General features: G+C 48.6%; 9 protein-coding genes across 9 annotated transcripts; 6 read left to right on the forward strand and 3 right to left on the reverse strand.

The window, feature by feature from the left end:
- Positions 1-160: 160 nt before the first annotated feature.
- N7508_009465 (tRNA-specific adenosine deaminase) lies at positions 161-1,941 on the forward strand (the record flags this gene model as incomplete). The annotated part of the gene is made up of 2 exons (XM_058467528.1): positions 161-318; positions 492-1,941. 2 exons carry the CDS (start codon positions 161-163, stop codon positions 1,939-1,941), a joined length of 1,608 nt encoding a protein of 535 aa, XP_058315374.1.
- Positions 1,942-2,451: 510 nt separating this feature from the next.
- N7508_009466 (uncharacterized protein) lies at positions 2,452-2,912 on the forward strand (the record flags this gene model as incomplete). The annotated part of the gene is made up of 2 exons (XM_058467529.1): positions 2,452-2,587; positions 2,644-2,912. 2 exons carry the CDS (start codon positions 2,452-2,454, stop codon positions 2,910-2,912), a joined length of 405 nt encoding a protein of 134 aa, XP_058315375.1.
- A 653-nt stretch (positions 2,913-3,565) lies between these two features.
- On the reverse strand, positions 3,566-5,270 carry erg24B (uncharacterized protein; the record flags this gene model as incomplete). The annotated part of the gene is made up of 3 exons (XM_058467530.1): positions 3,566-4,674; positions 4,733-5,037; positions 5,089-5,270. The coding sequence occupies 3 exons, from the start codon at positions 5,268-5,270 to the stop codon at positions 3,566-3,568; spliced, it is 1,596 nt and encodes a 531-aa protein (XP_058315376.1).
- A 189-nt stretch (positions 5,271-5,459) lies between these two features.
- N7508_009468 (uncharacterized protein) lies at positions 5,460-7,134 on the forward strand (the record flags this gene model as incomplete). Its single annotated transcript, XM_058467531.1, has 4 exons — positions 5,460-5,824; positions 5,904-6,203; positions 6,267-6,393; positions 6,925-7,134. 4 exons carry the CDS (start codon positions 5,460-5,462, stop codon positions 7,132-7,134), a joined length of 1,002 nt encoding a protein of 333 aa, XP_058315377.1.
- A 1,852-nt stretch (positions 7,135-8,986) lies between these two features.
- On the reverse strand, positions 8,987-11,869 carry N7508_009469 (putative C6 transcription factor; the record flags this gene model as incomplete). The annotated part of the gene is made up of 1 exon (XM_058467532.1): positions 8,987-11,869. The coding sequence occupies one exon, from the start codon at positions 11,867-11,869 to the stop codon at positions 8,987-8,989; it is 2,883 nt and encodes a 960-aa protein (XP_058315378.1).
- A 719-nt stretch (positions 11,870-12,588) lies between these two features.
- N7508_009470 (uncharacterized protein) lies at positions 12,589-13,435 on the reverse strand (the record flags this gene model as incomplete). The annotated part of the gene is made up of 3 exons (XM_058467533.1): positions 12,589-12,703; positions 12,755-12,836; positions 12,898-13,435. The coding sequence occupies 3 exons, from the start codon at positions 13,433-13,435 to the stop codon at positions 12,589-12,591; spliced, it is 735 nt and encodes a 244-aa protein (XP_058315379.1).
- Positions 13,436-15,110: 1,675 nt separating this feature from the next.
- On the forward strand, positions 15,111-16,127 carry N7508_009471 (uncharacterized protein; the record flags this gene model as incomplete). The annotated part of the gene is made up of 1 exon (XM_058467534.1): positions 15,111-16,127. One exon carries the CDS (start codon positions 15,111-15,113, stop codon positions 16,125-16,127), a length of 1,017 nt encoding a protein of 338 aa, XP_058315380.1.
- Positions 16,128-16,847: 720 nt separating this feature from the next.
- On the forward strand, positions 16,848-17,114 carry N7508_009472 (uncharacterized protein; the record flags this gene model as incomplete). Its single annotated transcript, XM_058467535.1, has 1 exon — positions 16,848-17,114. The coding sequence occupies one exon, from the start codon at positions 16,848-16,850 to the stop codon at positions 17,112-17,114; it is 267 nt and encodes an 88-aa protein (XP_058315381.1).
- A 29-nt stretch (positions 17,115-17,143) lies between these two features.
- Positions 17,144-17,536, forward strand: N7508_009473 (uncharacterized protein; the record flags this gene model as incomplete). Its single annotated transcript, XM_058467536.1, has 1 exon — positions 17,144-17,536. One exon carries the CDS (start codon positions 17,144-17,146, stop codon positions 17,534-17,536), a length of 393 nt encoding a protein of 130 aa, XP_058315382.1.
- Positions 17,537-18,005: the final 469 nt, after the last annotated feature.

Here is an 18,005-nt window from a genome sequence, read left to right on the forward strand (position 1 = left end):
AGAGGGCCGGGAAGCTATGAAGAATCGAGGGAAATATGGTTGACACCTGAGGCTCAAAATATATCTCATCACGTGATGTCAAGATCATTTTGAGGTTTGGCGCTTTTGATCACGAATCATTTCTTTGTTTTAGATAGTATTTGAATCTTTGTTTATTCCAATGTCTAATCAGGCACATGGCCGCTTATTGCCATCCCGAATAGCATCGCTGGTTCATAAACATTTCGATGCTTTACCAACGCGCAGTAAACCCACCATCTATCCAGACGGATCAAGAGAATGGGTTCCGATGACTGGTATTGTGATTGTGAAAGGTAGGTTGAAATCTACCTTATGACTACTAGACAAAACTCACTCGTTTGTGGATAGGACAAGGCACAACATCAGAAACTCTGAGCTGCATAGCAGTCACGTAAGTTTTGAACGATGACAAGTGTGCCGAAAGCACATATGCAGACCGCCGATATAGAACCAGACTAACAATTATGTAGCACTGGCGCCAAATGTCTTTCGGCGTCTCACATCCCACGCTGTAAGGGTCTTGTACTACACGATTGCCATGCTGAGATATTAGCCATGCGAGCATTCAATTATTGGCTTCTGACAGAATGCAATGGCCTCTTGTCTGTAGAGAGGCACTCAGCCAAGAGTCATTATAAGTTTAACTCCGAGAGTCCGGAAATTCCTTTTTCGCCCTTCATCCGACGGAGGCAGGCTGAACAAGATGATGATACGTCAAAATCATCCACAGAATGGCCGCCTTTCGAGTTCCACCCTGATATAAAGATCTACATGTATTGCACATGTGCTCCATGTGGCGATGCAAGCATGGAGCTCTGCATGGCATCCCAAGAAGACGCAACGCCATGGGAAGTCCTCCGTCAACCAATATCTTCATCAGAGAGCCAAGAATTGGGCCCTTCAGATGCAGATAAACTTCTTGATGGTCGCGCTCATTTCTCTCTTCTTGGAGTTGTACGTCGAAAGCCAGCACGGACGGATGCTGAATCAACCCGCAGCAAGTCGTGTTCTGACAAACTTGCATTACGGCAAGTCTCATCCTTGCTTTCGTGCGAGACTAGCCGGTTGGTTGCTCCTACTGAGAATTCATATATCGCTGGTCTTGTTCTTCCTGAGGATGAAATTTCGCAAGTTGGTTTTGATCGATGCTTTGGGGCACAGGGTCGCATGCAGCCTCTTGTGGGAAGGTCGTGGCCTGTTGCAACGAGGACAGATGGCAGCGCAGCGGGGTATCAGTTCCGTCCATTTGAAGTTCTTCCGGTGCCTAGTGAAGAAATCACAACTCTATGGCCTTTCTTCAAACCAAAGACCATAATAAACCCGACGATGTCGTCGGAAGAAGAAAACGGCAACTCGACCCCAGTGGTCAGCCCTAAAAAGTGCAAGCCAGGGAATGTGAGCGCCGTGTGGACCCTGGCGCCTACATATCAACACTTATCCCCTGCGATCATGGATACTGGAAGCAAGAATTTGCCACATTTAGCTCGTTCCCAGACTGGTTTATATGAAACCGTCATCAACGGCGTGAAACAGGGCAATCGTGCATCCTCGCCTGGAAAACGGGGAGCCTCGGCCTTGTCCAGAGCAAAACTTTGGTCTCTATTCGAAGATATTGATCTTACTCATTTCCACCATATTGATCGAGACGGCACCTCGGTAACCGAGTCACCGGGTGCTCTTAAGAGTGGAGAGGTACATGCTGGTACAGGTCAACGGAATGAGTCGGGGATTGTCATCTACCAGGACTTAAAACAAGCGATTGATTCTAAGGATCCATTGCATATTCGTATACAGGCCATCAAGGATGCTAAACAAGTTCTCAAGGGCTGGGCCCCGAATTCAGGGGATGAGAGTTGGGGTTTGGATGTGTTGGTTGACCAGAAGAAACGGAAACGTGATATACCCAAAGCTGCGGCCTAGAAGTATGTCTAGAAAATCATTTCAATGCAGGCATTGAGAACAGGAGATAAGTCCCACTTGTGTCTAAATGGCGAAGTATAGAACCTCAGTACTGGAGTTTAATCATCGAGCACGCTTCATCCCGAAAAACTTAATGACTATGAAGAGCGCAGAGCTTGTGCTATGAGAAAATGAGCGTTTGCTCTGCGCGTATCGTTTGTACCGTTTGATGCACACGTTTGTTCCAATTATAAAAGCCAGAATCAGACCAAAAAAGCGTTTTTCCTCGATGCCTCTCCAGCAACCATGGGCAACAAACATCTCAAGTCTCAGCGTGAGGAGGCTCCTAAACTAACCAAATGTGCAGGTTGTGGTGCGAAGACAAGGCAGAAATGCGCCGGCTGCAAGGACTCGCCCGAGTACCACGCAGGAGATGCCCCAGATGTTTATTACTGCAGCAATGACTGCCTCAAGAAGGACTAGCCGACTCACAAGGGAACCCTCAACCTGCACAGGGAGTGCTACCCCAACATGGATCTTTCTAAGCGCTTCCATTTCCCTGACCATGTCACCTCCAACCCTTTCCACAAGCTGGCGGCTTTGGTCCATAATCAGTGCACAACAGCTGCACGCCTGTTGGGTCCGTTGACTAGGAGACTACTCAAAGGTAAGAGCCTATTGACATATACTCGGCATAGATGAATAATAGCTAACTTCCAGCAGAAGTATGCTCAAAGGTCCAGATCGTCGATATCTTCATGAAAACTGATGACAAGGTCCGCCCATTGCGAGCTCGGCTCGTTCCAGGAAGCACGAAGGAGACTCTTCACACTGCTTTGGTTGTGACACTGCCCAAGGGCAATGAGAAATGGGTCCTCGATACCACCGGTGGCTATTTTGGGTACGAGGAGGTGCTCGTGTCATTCAAGAAGTACATGGCCGAGAAGGCAATAAAGCTGGCAGCTTCGCCTGAGCTCATAAGAACACCATAATGGGGGATCTGGACGGTTTCGATAAGGATCCTGTGTTGAATCGGTTCGAGCAGCAGCGGGTGGACTTAGCGGTGGCCAGACGGACTCGTGAGTGGTTTGCTGGTTTTGTTGACAAGTGTGTCTAGGGTGACTTCTTGAATGGCACTGACAAGGATATGGCGGTGGTTTCGGGGGCTTTCGTTGATGATCTCAAGGCTCATCTCAATCTGTTTCCAGGTTAGAGGAGGTGACAATACTGACGCTAATGTGGAAGAGGAATGGGGCCGACTTCAGTCTCATATTGGGAATTTAATGGTTCAACTGAATGTAGTATGGGGAGAGAGTCAGATGTTCCCAACATTGACCTTAGTCTCGTTTGTTCTTAGCTAGTGACAAAAATCTGAATGCAGAACTGAATGTTCTTCTCTCTTGTTTTGGCTTACTTATTTGAACAGATGGTCCTTGTAAAATACATTTTTTAACCCCCAGAAGACAGTATTAAGTAAACAATACAGGTGGCCTAAGCCAGTCGTAAGCTCCTCGATATCACGAGCGCCAACATGGGCTGATGATCTTGAAAGGGGAGTGATTAGGTGCTATCCATGCTCAAAAATTAGGTATAATAACAGGTTGAATCCAAGCGATCCCAGAGAAAGAAAGGGTTGAAGACTACCTTAGTAGATTCCAGGAATGATGCGGCTGCGCACAATAGAGGTATAGCGTTTCCAGTCAGCACCATACTTCTTCTCGCACTTCTCCTCATCACGCATCTCACGGTGGATCAACAAGACGCCGAAGTACACCATGTAGAAATAGGTGAAGATCATACCCCAGCCACGAGCCTCGGGTGTCTGTACGGCCTGCTTTTGAAGCTCACCGCTAGCAGGATTGATGCTCTCAATCAAAACGTAGCCTGCAACACCAGTGGGCAGGCAGTAAGCCCACGACATGGTCCAGTCACCCAAGTAGTTGATGTGACGTGCCAGACCCCACCAACCAGAGATCATCAGCTTGGATCCGGCGGCAGTCTCGATGTACTTGACGTTCTTAACACGCGGGTCGTTGGGGTTGGTGCGGAAACGGTTCTTCTGGTTATTAGCACCGCGGAAAATCGAGTATCCGACAGCAGTAACACCCAGCACAACGGCAATACCGGTCAGACCCAGCTCATATGGGAAGACGGAGAGATAGCGACTCTGGATGCTGTACACATGGGGAACCCAGACCACGTCACCGAAGGACAACATGAAGCCGAATCCGTCCATGATAACGTCCATGGTAGTCATGATAGCTGGCTCCATGTACAGGGCATCCAAGATGTAGAAGGCCTGGAAGATGGTGACCAGGACAATAGAGTCAGTGACGTAGCCGTAGGTTCGGTACTGGTGGGCAACATTGGACAGGTTCAGGATAGTCCATCCAAGCAGGCCAGGTCTCATCTCCATGAACACCTTGATATCGATGGTGCGCGACGCCTCGCTGACGAAGGGAATTGGGAGAGTAATGCGAGGGTTGAGCTCACGGCCAATGAAGAAGTCATAGAGCACATTGCCGGTGTGGCCACCGGGTGCCAACTCGCGCAGGCTGGGGTTGAGCTTTCCAGCCTCTGGAACTGTGAAGCTCTTGAGGTAGACAAACATGGCGATCGAGGAGGAGATCAACAGATTGGCAGTGATCACCTGGATATAGTTGTCCCACAGAAAAGTCCACACCACAAAGTCGGCTCCGTAGAGGTAGGTGCCTCCGGCGAGGCCTGAGAGGATAATGATGGCAGAGGGGAAGGCTATATTATAAACCAGGTTAGCACGAATGCTTCGTATGTGAGGCATTTTGTCGCATACCATTGAATTTGTACTTCAGCTTGCCTCCGCACGCCAGCACAGAGCCCTCGGCCTCCTGACCGGGGAGGAAGACCTGCAAGAACAGGCTGAAGACATAGTAGCTCAATGTCCACAGGGTAACCTCAGTATCATAAAGCGCAGTGAATCCCTCCTTGGGCCAGCCCACTTCGCGCTTCAATTGGTCGAGCGACAAGGTCGAGGGGCTCAGGAGGCCCGGTGCGGGACAGCCAGAGACATCATTGCAGACAAAGGTAAAGAGGTAGATCAGAATTGGGAGACCGAAGACAATGCCGAACGCACCGAGGCTGTTATAATTGTCAGTCAATATCCTTCAAGGGTATCTCCAAGATACATACGGGCCACCAAATTCATAACCACGCTTTTCAGGCACTGGTTGCACGGGATTTTTTTTGGAATTCTTGGCAGGCATGGTAGATAGCGTAGCAAATATGCGCCAATGATGAGCAAGGGAAATAATCCTGAGGGGGAGATAGGCAGCTAAATATTGCGCTGAACTCCGCGTATGATGCCGGAACATCCAAAGCCGCAGAACCTCTTCTCCGCATTGAATGCTACGTAAGCCACTCGAGACTCTTGGCCCTTCACCACTGCCAACCACTGCGCAGGCATCAACAAACTGCAGTGACTGCACCACATTCTCTTTCTCCACTATTCATTCTCTTGTCTCATTTCTGTACTCTACGGTCTAGGCCAGATCGCCTCAGCCATGAAGCTGAGCTCCGCTCATTCCGCCCTGTTTCTCCTATCCTCAGTCCTCGGTCTCTCCAACGCCGGCTCCTCCCATCTCAATGACGATTCACCATGTGTCGCTCGCTCCCCGACTACCGGCCTGTACTTTGATCTCAGCGCGATCTCGTTATCTCCGCCGGAACTGAAGGACGGCAAGAAGGTCGTCAAGGATGCGCGGGATGACAGCTGGCACGCCAAGGGCCATGATTACCCAGCTAACTTCACAATCAACATCTGCGCGCCGGTGATTGAGAACGTGACGGAGGTGGTCGGCATAGAGGCGTCGCGGTGGAAGAACGTCAGTGCTTATTACGAGCGGGATGATAAAGTATATTCCATAGGGTATGGCAGTTCATTACCCAATCGGCCCAATCTGTGGATCTATGTCTGTTCAGTATGCTAATGGTTATATCACACCCAGAGAACAAGCGTCTGAACCCTTCTTCCGTGGCCGCAAACTCGTCCTCAATTACACCAATGGCTCGCCGTGTCCAGAGGAGGGTAGCATGAGCAGTTCCAATGCCTCGACGCGACACAAGTCGACTATCATGTCGTTCCTTTGTGACCGCGATGCACCGGCAAGCATGGCCACCCCTTCTTTTGTCGGCACTCTGGATTCATGCACATACTTCTTTGAAGTCCGCAGCTCAGCGGCTTGTGGTGGAATTGCCGTAGACCCTCACGCTGGAGGTCTGGGACCCGGCGGTGTCTTCGGTGTGATGTGAGCAGCTCTATTCCCCAACTATACACTGGGGTATACAAGCCATACTGACATCTTATCTAGCATGCTGATTGCCGTGGCGGTGTATCTGATTGGTGGCTGCGCCTACCAACGAACAGTCATGCATCAACGTGGCTGGCGCCAATGCCCGAACTTCAGCCTCTGGGCCGGAGTCTTCGACTTTGTCAAAGTAAGTGTCTTGACAGTGATCCCTTGTTGGTCTCGTCGCAGATTCAGATATGGCAATGTGGCGTCACGCAAGTTTCGGGATTCAAATGGGGCAGTACTGCCTATATCAAGGATAGATTGAACACTCTAGCTGGTCTGGAGACCAATCGCTTCGGGGAGATGGTTGGCGTTTGCTTGTTCCATTTGTTTCCTTGTTTGTTTACGGTCATAGATTACTCTTTTTGACTGCTTTCCTTCCATTCTCTCTCTCATTATGGTCACCATGTCATTTTTCCTCTGTGTCGATCACAGTCTATCATTTCTCATGCTTGGAGCAATACTTCATGATTTATGCAAGCGAACAGTCCCTCAGTCCTTGTCAGTGGACCACTGATTCCATACACTCGAACTTTTGATCGAGGGACAAGTCCTGCATAGACTCACTCATTGACGTGATCCATTCCATTATACCAGCAACATTCCTTCCATTGCACATTTCTGGTGGCGACAATTAACTACGACTACAGGAGGCTGACCATCTCTCTACTAACAGGACATGTTCATCATTTTCTTTTCATCAGTAGGCAACATCTGCCGTATCAACCGCTCCCGCTCAAACAGCGGCTATGTGCGCGCAAACTCCGATGGCGGTCGTGGCGGTGTCATCGGAGCCATCGGAGGACGTGGAGGACGTGGCCAGGGACGCGATGTGGATGCCGAGAACCGGCTAATAGACCAACTGGATGAGGAGTGGGATGATTAGTCGATGCCTCTTTTCGTTTTTATTGTGATTTTCCATCCGTTTTATTCGTTTTTTTTTTTTTTTTTTTTTTTTTTTCTGTATTATGAGCGACTTTTAAATCCTTTTTGTTGATTTTTCTCAGTGTAGGTGTCTAGTAGACTGAAGTACTTCTTTGTTATAGATGTATTCTCATGGCCGGCTGTAGTGGAGACTTGCTGTGCAATAGTACAGAGTTCCAGTCGAAGGCATCTCATGCCGCTTTTTGTCGCGCCTCGATAGTCATTCAAATAAAAGAATCACCGCGGATCTTCGAAGTATTTAGACAATAACCGGGTAAAAATATCCTTGCTTAACCCAGTCTCGCATATCGCCCCAATCTTCGATATGATTTCTTCAAGCATCTGCTGATCCCATCTCCTAAAAACCGCTTCCAGATCCAGCTAGTCGAGAATCCGTCTTTTGCAACATGCTCTTCAAATCCTCAACAGCCCGGGTGAAGTATCTCTTGTACACTGCTCCATGGGAAGAAACCGCACTGGTATTCTTTTGGCGGTACTTCTATCCCTAGCTAGAGTTTCGCACGGTGTCAAAGTCGAAGCGATCAATATCTGGAGTCACTGTTGCCCGATATTACTAGGATGGTAGTAAAGGTCTACGCAGCTTCGAGTACTGGTGTGGAGGCTCTGGAAAAGGCGATGATGGTGATAAAGACTAAGTGTTTTGTCCCGTATAGGCAAGACTTTGTACTCCATAGGGGTTTGACCAATGCCGTCTATAGCAAGGGAGCAATGTTTTTGACACTTCAGGTGGTTTATGACAGGTTTAGGGGTACGATACAGTATCTAAATACCTGTTGTGGAATTGGGTGGGAAAAGGGTAATTTGACCTATACAAGAATCTGATGCGCAATTTAGAATTATCACAGCTGGGGTATTGAGAACTTGGAGTAGTACAAGACGTGATCTTTCTATGTACCTCCCGTGTCTGGATATTTATATGGGTATTTACATTCAAAGTAGGAGTACTCGGTTCAGCGTGGTTACTGACGTACTGAGGGCTACAAAATATATATCTCCACAAATTTTTCACAAATCAACGATCTACCCAATGAACCGATACTTGATGATATTTTGAAGGATTTAGCAGTAATATACAGCTCATGTGCCCGTCAAACCCATAAAAACCAACCTAACAAGAAAAGAACCGTTCTTCTTAACCACAATTCAAATGTTTACATTTCTATGTGGAACACAAGCCCCGCACAAATAGGATAAACGAGCATGTGAACATATTTCTTCTTGCGCACAGATAACCACACAACTAGCATCATTGGTCTAGTGGTAGAATTCGTCGTTGCCATCGACGAGGCCCGTGTTCGATTCACGGATGATGCACAGCAATATATTTTTTTGTCTTTGATTATTTCAATTGGTAATTTTATACTATCTTCGCGGGACATGGTTTTATTTTCTTTTCAAATATAATTCCTAAAGTTTATTGGACTGTATTGCATTGCTTCCCAACCTAACAGCTGACTATAAAATAAAAAAAAGCTCAAGACTAGCAGTTAAGTTGACATTTATTAGCCCTACTAACGTTATAATGAAAGTTATAGTCTCGAAAGCATTACACCAAATAAAAAAGGGAATATACATGTCAGATGTAAGGATAAGGATAACTTATGTACACACAGCAACATAACCATTAAACATCTTAGAGCAATACAAATAAGGACAAGAAACAAGAGCAAAGAGCAAGAAAGAAGAAACACCAATCCCGCAAGTCCGACTCCAACAAATACTTGGAATCATTATCAAAACCAAAAACGACATAGCTGTGGAAACGCAGAAACAGTATCCAATACCTGGGCCTATCACTGCCGCTGACCCTGGTTCACATCTGGCCCTGATAAACCAAGGTCATATGCACTCATGGGCAAACCCCCTCCACCGGCATATCCGGGTACTTCTGGTACAGTGGATAAGCCGGAGGGGGGTTGCGGACGGTCGTTATTTGGGGCGCCTGGCGCCAGACCTGGAGGTGGGCCTGGAGGGTTTGCAACGCCGATAGGGTCGAGGTTGAAAGGCAAGAACCAAGCACTGGGCTGATAGAACTCGCCCGTTCCAGCGGGGGCACCTGGATCCAGCTGGCCAGTGAAAAGAGATTGATCTGGGTTCTGCGTTTCGACGCCGTTTACTGGTGGGACAGAAGGGGGGTTATTTTGGACGAAGGAGTTGGGGTCAAATTCGGAGAAAGAGCCGTAGACAAATTGCCGATCCAGTTGAGGGAGTTGGTCTTGAGGGATGCTGAAATCGAATGGTGGTTGGCCGAATGACATCTGTCTTGGTTGGTTGAACATGGAGGGTTGTGGGAATGCACTTCCTGGGACGCCAGGAGTGTTTCCCATTGTTACCTCCATCATGGATTGCGGAGAGGTTTCCATGCCTGTAACACCATCTGATAATTTGCTGTTTTTGCGAGAGCGTGTTTTCCGAGGGAGGATGGGTTGTTGTGGTGTGGGTGACAGGCTTGCGAAGAAGTCTTCCACGCTTTGGAGATCGGGCTTTTGGCCCATCACCGCATCCTCGCCTGTTTTTCTGTGCTGTGTATCAGGATCCTCCCAGTGCATTCTTGATACACCGTGGGGATACTTGTCGAACCAGTCACCATATTGGAACATTGGTGCCAGCGAAGTGCCATTTTGAGTTACCACAGAGCCCTGGATAGCTGCATCGGCAAACTGACGATATCGATCCTTGGCACTTTCAACCATGTAGTGGAACATGCCCCAGTACTTTTTCATTTTGTTAAGGTAGCGGTATGTATGTCGGAGGTTTTCTTTTGACCGGGCCTCTAGCTGGACGTTCTTCGAGAAGATGCCCCAGATATGGACTGTGCTGGCTGAATAGGCACAGTACCCAGCAAACGGGACAGTGAGAGGATAGGCCGAAGCTCGATCGAAGAGAACGGAGATGTGATGCGCCGCCTCTACCGCAGCACGTCCTGCATTGCTGAGAAAAGGCTTAGGCATATCCCGTGGTGGTCGCCCTCCCGGTGACAAGGGGATGGCGAATTGATTGAGGAATAACATATTTTGATGGATGATGATGTGGAGGAAGAGGAACTGGTTTGCAATCTTCTCCGCCGCATGGATCTGAAGATTCTCGTATGTGAACGTCAAAGGAGCCGGGAGGGAGGCGGAGAATTCTTCAATCTGTCGCTTGAGTTGCATGTACCCTGATTCTGGATGCCAAAGTGGATGTGCGTCCTTTCTCTTACCGCCGAGATTTAGGTAGTCAACAATGCGACCCCAAATGACGATAGCGCGGATGATATATGCTGACACACCCATATTTTCTCTGGCATTTGACAACTGGCCTGTGTCTTCTGGCGTAGGATTGAGAATATCCCCGTCGAGATCTTCCGTTGGACCAGGAATTTCCATCTGGAAGTGGGTTTCTTTAATAGGTAGCTGGATTTGTAGGAACTTTTCGTTTCCAATTGGCGGCCGTTGACTGCCAGAGGAGTTATACCGATCCATCAAGTAGCATGCCCACATAGTCCGCCGTCTGATCTCCTGATCAGTGAAGCTCAACTGCGAGGGGTTACTAGGCCCTTTATTAATCATTGGGTCCTGCTCAAGCTCTTGATGCAACTGCAAGGCATATGCCATTCTCAAAGCTTGGCCACCAAAAGACCAACTCCGTCCACCATGACAGGTTCCAAATTCATGGAGACCAAGAAGGAGGAAGACAGTAAGGATTGTGATATTAGGTTCGTCGTGTCTGCTCAGAGCAATGGCGGCGGCCGGATTGGCCCAATTCTCTCCGCGCAAGAATTGCGGTTCCGAATTGAGCTGAGGATGTGTTGAGAATCGTGCAGAGACGGCACAGACAGCGAGAATCAACACCGGGGGAATACTGCCAGCCTTGAGCCGTCGCATGAAACTAGGCTTATGCAACAGAAGGTATGATTGCCCATATACACAATCGAAGAACACCTCTGCCAGATGTTCCTGGATCTCCAAAGATGGCAAGAACTCAGCACCCTCGGTTAAAAGCCCACTGCCGTCGCCGGACTTGATCTCACGATTCATCGGGAAGGACTCATGCGGCGGGCGGCGGTCCCCACGGGTCCATTCATCCATCTCAGCCTCAAACGCCTCATCTGCACTTCTTTTCTTCTGGGCCTTTGTGGGCTGATTCGAAACAGAAGGCTTGACAATAGATCGACCGATAGAGGCCATGTCCCTCGTCTCTTCCTTCGGTATCGTCTTGATCACACGATCTTCCATCCTCTTCAACCGCTTATCCAGCATAGCCATATAATCCGTGCGCGGCGCAGCCTTCCGCGTGGTAACTTTATAGACGCAAGGAATTCGCGAGCGAGTGCAGTGCTTGCAAGCGGGCTTTTCGCCAGAGCAGCGGATTTTCTTGCGGCGACATGCGATACAGGCCAGCGGCAATCGCTTCCGCTCCTTTCCAGCCTTAGTCTTCATTTCGCTCCAAGCGGGCTTGTCGCCATCGTTGAAATTCTCCAGGTTCGACGGTCCGTCTCCGCCGTCGTCTCGTTGGTGGTCGTGCGCGCCGCTGTCCGGACCTAGCGCGGGGTCGGCGGTTTGTGTGCTACCGGGGTCGCGGGAACTCCCATGGCTCTGCGTATCGAAGTCCTCGAGAGCTGCTGCTGCCTCCTCCTGGCCTAAATTGAAGCTTGCGCCAGAGGGGTTCAATGGTGAGTCGTCATCGGGTTGGATCATGACGGGTGCGGATACCCCAGGACCCAGGCCCGAAGCATCCTTCGGTACGGTCGGTGGAGTGAAAGGTGATCCGCGAAGATTTTCACGAGTTGAAGGGGAGACGTGAAGACGGGAGTAGTCGGGGAGTCGGGGCGTCGGAGAGTTGGGGAGAAAATGAGGAAGTTAATATGGGGAAAGGTTCACCGGCTTGGCAAGGGTTGTCCACTGGTAGTGCTCTATTACGGAGATTCCCACTCACCAAGGTATGAACGTCAAGAATACTATATTGTATAGCTCGAGTTTCCACAGAAAAGATTTCGCTACGCAATCGACTGAGGTTACATGTGGAATCTGGAGGATTTGCACCAATCACTTTTGTCTCGAGCTCCATTGCTAAGTACAGTAGTATATCCCGGCATATAAAGACGATCTACACTATAAGTCATCAACGTATCTAGAGTTCTTCACGGTAAATGTAGCATGTCACGCTGGAATAAGAAAGCTCAAACACATCTACATCTAAGGAGGTCAACCGCGCATTATCATCTGGACCGCCTATGCGGCTACAGGGGAGAAGAAGAAAGTCATGAATTGCACTGCGAACACTATATCCTATGGATATCATAACGCTTCTACTTATAATGGATTCAGAAGACGCCATTCACTCAATGTTTTCTCGACTATAATTGAATCACACATATCTCACCTCCTCATATACATTTTCCCTTGTACAGCCAAATTTAGGTGGATTTGGGTCGTCCAACCTTCTGACGGGGAGTCGCGAACTCAAGGGCATTCAGAATCTCAGCGCTGAGTGTGTAGATGTTATAACTGGGGAAGATAATCCACGCGCCACTAAAAGAATCAGGTTAATCTTCAGCGTAGGAAGTGGCGAGGTAAACTTACTTGGGAATAATCCAATAGAGCACGAGATCAAGCGGCTTATTGTGGCCAATATTCTCAAAGCCCGAGAAGAACTCATTGAGCCCTATGATTTCAAAGAGTTAGCATCCAAACCTATTGAAAAAGCACCCATCGCAAGAACCTACAATAGAGAATGGTCTTGCTCAAAGTCATAACAGACATAGAGTAAGCAACAACAAGCGCGAGAGCCCCAATTCTTCCAGCTACAACTTTATCCCCCTTCAAAAACCACAGCAAATCCTTCTTAACCCTCTGTCCACGACCACTGACGACAGTCGCGCCATAGTTGTAAACAACCCAGAGGTAGAAAATGTAACCGATAGTCTCGATGATATTCAGAATCGTCTGCGCAGCAGTAAATCCATTGCGCGCATTGTAGGCAGGCCAGCCGTAGATATAGTCGATCTTGCCGTATAGCGCGTAAGGTGCCCAGATGGGGGAATGGAAACGCCCGCCGGGCATGCTATGCGGTCGTAACATCACATAGCCCGCGTCCCATGCGACCAGGGGCACGGAGATGATGAGCCAAATTGTCAGCGCGGCTGAAGGGGTGTGTACCCATTTGCGCGAGTTGGCATTGGTTGCTGCTGGCGATTTGATGAGCTCTTTTGCGGCGCGCTCGGGCGATGGGAATTCGCGGGGGTGGTGTCGCGTGGAGACCATTTTTGTCGCACTGTGATATATGGAAATTTGTAGGCAAGCTGATGCTTGTTCATGAAGGTGGAATACGCGAGGAATGCTGGGGACATAGACATAGACATATGGGCCCGAGATTGTGACGGCCTGTGACGTATCGAATGCGGGTCCGCATTTGGCAATCGCCTCTTGCCGTGTTCGTGTCTGGTCTAGTGACGATAGTCTGTTCAGTCTCTATATTGAGTATAGTGTAGTGTGTGCTTGGTATAGTCGGGGTCCAATAGGCTTATTTGCCTCATTTTCGAGCGATTCTCACGTACACGGACCATGAGGTTCCCGGCGACTCACATCGGCAGTTGCCTATAGAACAACTGTTTCTATCAATCTCAACTCACATATTTGTCTACTTTTCAAACTAGGGGACTGTAAATTAGCAAGTACTAAGTATAAATATATGATATTCGCTTCATATGCTCCATGCCGGCCCAAGAAATCCCGATTTACTCTTCAACCGCAGTTGCTGTACTCCATTTCTTCAAAAACCAAGGCATACCCTCCCAGCTCCTCGGATCCCAAGACTGACAATCACTATCGGGACGATATCGATGACAAATAAGAGCATGTCGCGTATAAATATCCAACTTAAAGTCCCAAAGGCTATAAGCATGAGGCATCGCGTAACACATCATGATAGCTCTCTCCCGAAGAAGTGGCATTGGTATAAGATCCAAGCTGGCATGATGTGGAACAAGAATCTGAGCCATTGTAGGCTGTAGATGGATTGGAATTGACGAGTTGAACGTTGAGACGACTAGATCCTGTGCGCTATCTTGTGCACTGATGGATTTGAAGAACGGTGACACGTAGGTCATGCTACAAGCTGCCAATCGGCCAACGTCAAAGCCTAGACAGAGGGCATTGTTCAGGATTGCTATCCACATTGTATCATGGGGTGTTTGTAGAGCGTTCATTAATGATTCAATTGGGGGGCTTGGTGAGCTGCCCGCCCTATTGACAGCTGGACGTCGAGTTAATGATTTTGAAGGAGTGAACAATGTAGACTCAGAACTGGTATCAGGCGACCTGCTCGACAATAGCTCTGATACATCGGATGGTGGTTGTGGCGCAAGCTTTCTCTTTCGCCCGCTCTGAGCATTTGACTGATTTCGGCGCTCTTTCTGTCTCTCGCCTTCAAATATATGTTAGCTCCGGTCATTACTTGCGGAGAAGACAAGGCATACGATAGGCTCGCTGCGCAATTCGATTTTGCTCCTGACGCGCTGGTGTGATGATTCGCCTCTTGGGTCGATTGGAAAACGCAACATCGTGCTGGTCTATCTCAGCTGTGGGGGCCATGTTTTGACCAGACAAGCTTTTCTAAAAATGACTGGCAGAATCCCGTATCTCACATAACAGGCTAGGCTCGAGCTCAAAGAGGAGAAAATACGTGCCACCGCAGAGGACGGAGGTAAGTGGTAGACCTCTTAACCCCGAATACTCCGAATTCCGTTCAACCATAAGCCACATCCATAAGCCACACTGGCTTACGCTTTTGAGCCAATCAGATTGCGCGAACTATAAGCCATGATTCCATCGTTCAAGATGAGTTCAAACATATAAATGGGCTCCTATATCCCACTCAAATCCAACATAGAATCCAGCCCATCCAAGTCAGCAACTCTCCCCACAATCCCAGATCAAAATGGCCTGTACACCGAAGAAAATAATTGCAGTTGTTGGCGCAACCGGCACCCAAGGATCATCAGTTGCCCGCACGTTTCTCACCCTCCCCAACTGGCACGTCCGATGCCTGACTCGCAACCCATCCTCGGAAAAAGCACAAGACCTAGCCAAGCTAGGCGGCGACCTAGTCGAAGCAGACTTGGACAACGAAGATTCTTTGCGCCGAGCATTCGCCGGCGCCCACGCCATCTTCCTCAACACCGATTTCTGGCTGCCCTACCGGAAAGCACTTGCTTCAGGTGCTGATATCGTGACCAGCGCAAAGCAAGGATACGAGGCAGAAGTCACTCACGGAGAGAACGCCGTCAATGTCGCTGCGACAATCCCAACATTGGAAAGATTCATCTACTCAGCCTTGGGTCCTATGAAAGCTGCCTCTGGTGGAAAATACTCCGATTCAAACCACTGGGAGACGAAGGCCCATATAGTCAACTATATCGAGAAGCAGAAGGTGGAGTTGGCGAAGAAGACTTCTTTCATTTATATTGGTGCTTATATCACCAATCCTTTCTTGTATCCCAAGTTCCAAGAGGAGAGTGGGGCATTTGTTGCTGCATTGCCGGCGAGAAAGGAGATGCACATGCCTATCATTGACACTGCTCAGTCAACTGGTCATTTTGTCCGGGCTTTGGTTGAAGATGAGGAGGCTGGGATGCAGCTTTTGGCTTATGACGACTATATTTCCGTTGAGGATATCATGGCTATTTGGTCTCGTGCTCTTGGGAAACAGGTTCACTTGATTCAAATGACCGTTCAGGAGATGCACGAGAAGACGGGTATTCCACTTGAGGTTCTTGGTGGCCCAGCTTTTATTGATGAGTATGGCTATTGTGCTGGGCTTGAAAACGTTGTTGAGCCTGCTCAGTTGAAGTCTTATGCGCAGCGCACTGGATTTGAAGAGTGGTTGAAAAGTCAGGATGTCAAAGAGTTGCTTGGTTTGAAGGATGCAAACCGCTGGGATGGTATCGTTCAGTAAATTATGTTTGGAGATGACAATGAATCTGTATTTTGTGTCCATTGAACATTGTGTGTGTGTATTGATAAACGCATGAAGATACTTCTTCCGGCTCGAAGCAGTAACCTTTTCATAATATGCGTAGAGAGAATGAAGTATTAAATCAGCTAGCAGTAGCGATACTAGATAATAAAAACAATTGGTACGGCAAACTCCGAACCCCTGAGAATAGCAACTGCACGGCTGACGAATGCGGGGCCGCTGCCTCGCTCTACTGCAGACCGGAAGTAACCCTATTGGTCAAATCAGAACTGGCGTTGATAGCCGAGACGCCAGCTAGCCAGCGACAAACACATGACTGTGGTATTTTGAAGCGAGAAGAAAGACTAGCAGGGAGTTTACTCTAGTCAGCTCGCCTGAAATGTCACATCCGAGGTCAGCACCTAGGCTATGCGATACAGCGGAATTCTGATCATCTGAAAGTATATCAAAAGCGACAAAAAGGCGCAACGGACTTCTTGAGCTCGCCACAGAGAGTGCATAAAGTCTCACAGGGAGGTAAATGGTGTTTAGGCTTGCGTGAGAACACGGCGTATAAGTACCACCGCAAGACACACTGCTGCCCAGAGCAGCACCGAAATTTCCTTCACCAGTATTATCAGACAATCTTGCTCATAATCATCGCGATGACTTCTGCAATAATTGAGCTGCTGAAAACTAGGTCGGAAGTCGACGATCTCCATGAAGCCTCTTACTGGGACTTGGTACGATATGCCAGCTCTCAATGGCGCCAAAACCCTGTGGGCTGGATTAAATCGCTACCATGAGCTACAAGGTGTCTCGATACCGTTGAGGTTTATAGGAAGCGAAGATATTACCAGTGCAGTTGAGGGAAGCCTCAACGAAACACGCACACATGTCCTTGATCTGCTCCAGCAGACTGTGTTCCTGGCATCACTCAGGCGTGGACCCACAGTTTCTCCAGCCCAGCGTCTGATGACAAACTAGTCATAGCAAAGAGATTACAAACAGATGCCATGGAAGCCTGTCAGATGGCTGAAACCGCGGCTATTCAAGCGACCAATGCCTTAGTCCAGGTCCATCATTGGACCCAGGATTTCCCGCGATACCTCAAATTTCGGATTCACGAATGGGAGGGTAAGCTTGAGAGTGTACATGCTGTGTTTGCACTTGACGCTACAATCTCGAACATCAAGAGGATGAAGGAGAGTGCATTGGCCCTCAAGGGCCATTTGATAACGTGGCAGGAGATGGTGCGGAATATCAGCAAGTCTCTGGCGTCCATTCATCATACCCTGGAAGGATTTGAGGACCCTGCTCTATGTCGTCTGTCAATGAAGGTTGAGTGGGCTGAAGTCATGCGGTACTCGAAAAATCTCCTCGCGTTCGTCGATTTGAATAGCTTCTAAACTCTTTCTCTGGCGGTTTTCCCATATTTTTCATCTCCATCTAGTAGTAATTCCATACCCGTGAAGTCGAGAGATCTAGCTCTAATTAGAGAACCCCACATAATTTTGAATAACAAATAAATCCGAGTCCAGTCTGACTTGAGTGTCTCATCAGCCAGCCCACTAAGACGAATTATTCCTTTCCCAGCTGTTTTGACACCTCATGGGCTCCACATGTCACACTTGGAAGTTACCTTGCTCGGCCCCAGCTACCTAGTTGGTCAACTGTCAACCTGCGCCTTCCCTGCCGATGCGAGCTAGGATGTGCCATCTCAAACTCAGGGCCGAACAAGCGACGACTACATGGTGCGATTGGAAGTTATCGTCCGCCCCTTTTCTGTGGAAACTTAAGGTCAGCTGCTCCATGAAGAAAGTCGTGGTGTATAAAAGGGGACTCAACCCTCAACCTGGGGAACGGAAAGAGAAACTC

Source organism: Penicillium antarcticum (assembly GCF_028974205.1).
Source record: "Penicillium antarcticum strain IBT 31339 chromosome Unknown utg000009l_segment0_segment0, whole genome shotgun sequence".
In the NCBI taxonomy this organism is placed as follows: domain Eukaryota; kingdom Fungi; phylum Ascomycota; class Eurotiomycetes; order Eurotiales; family Aspergillaceae; genus Penicillium; species Penicillium antarcticum.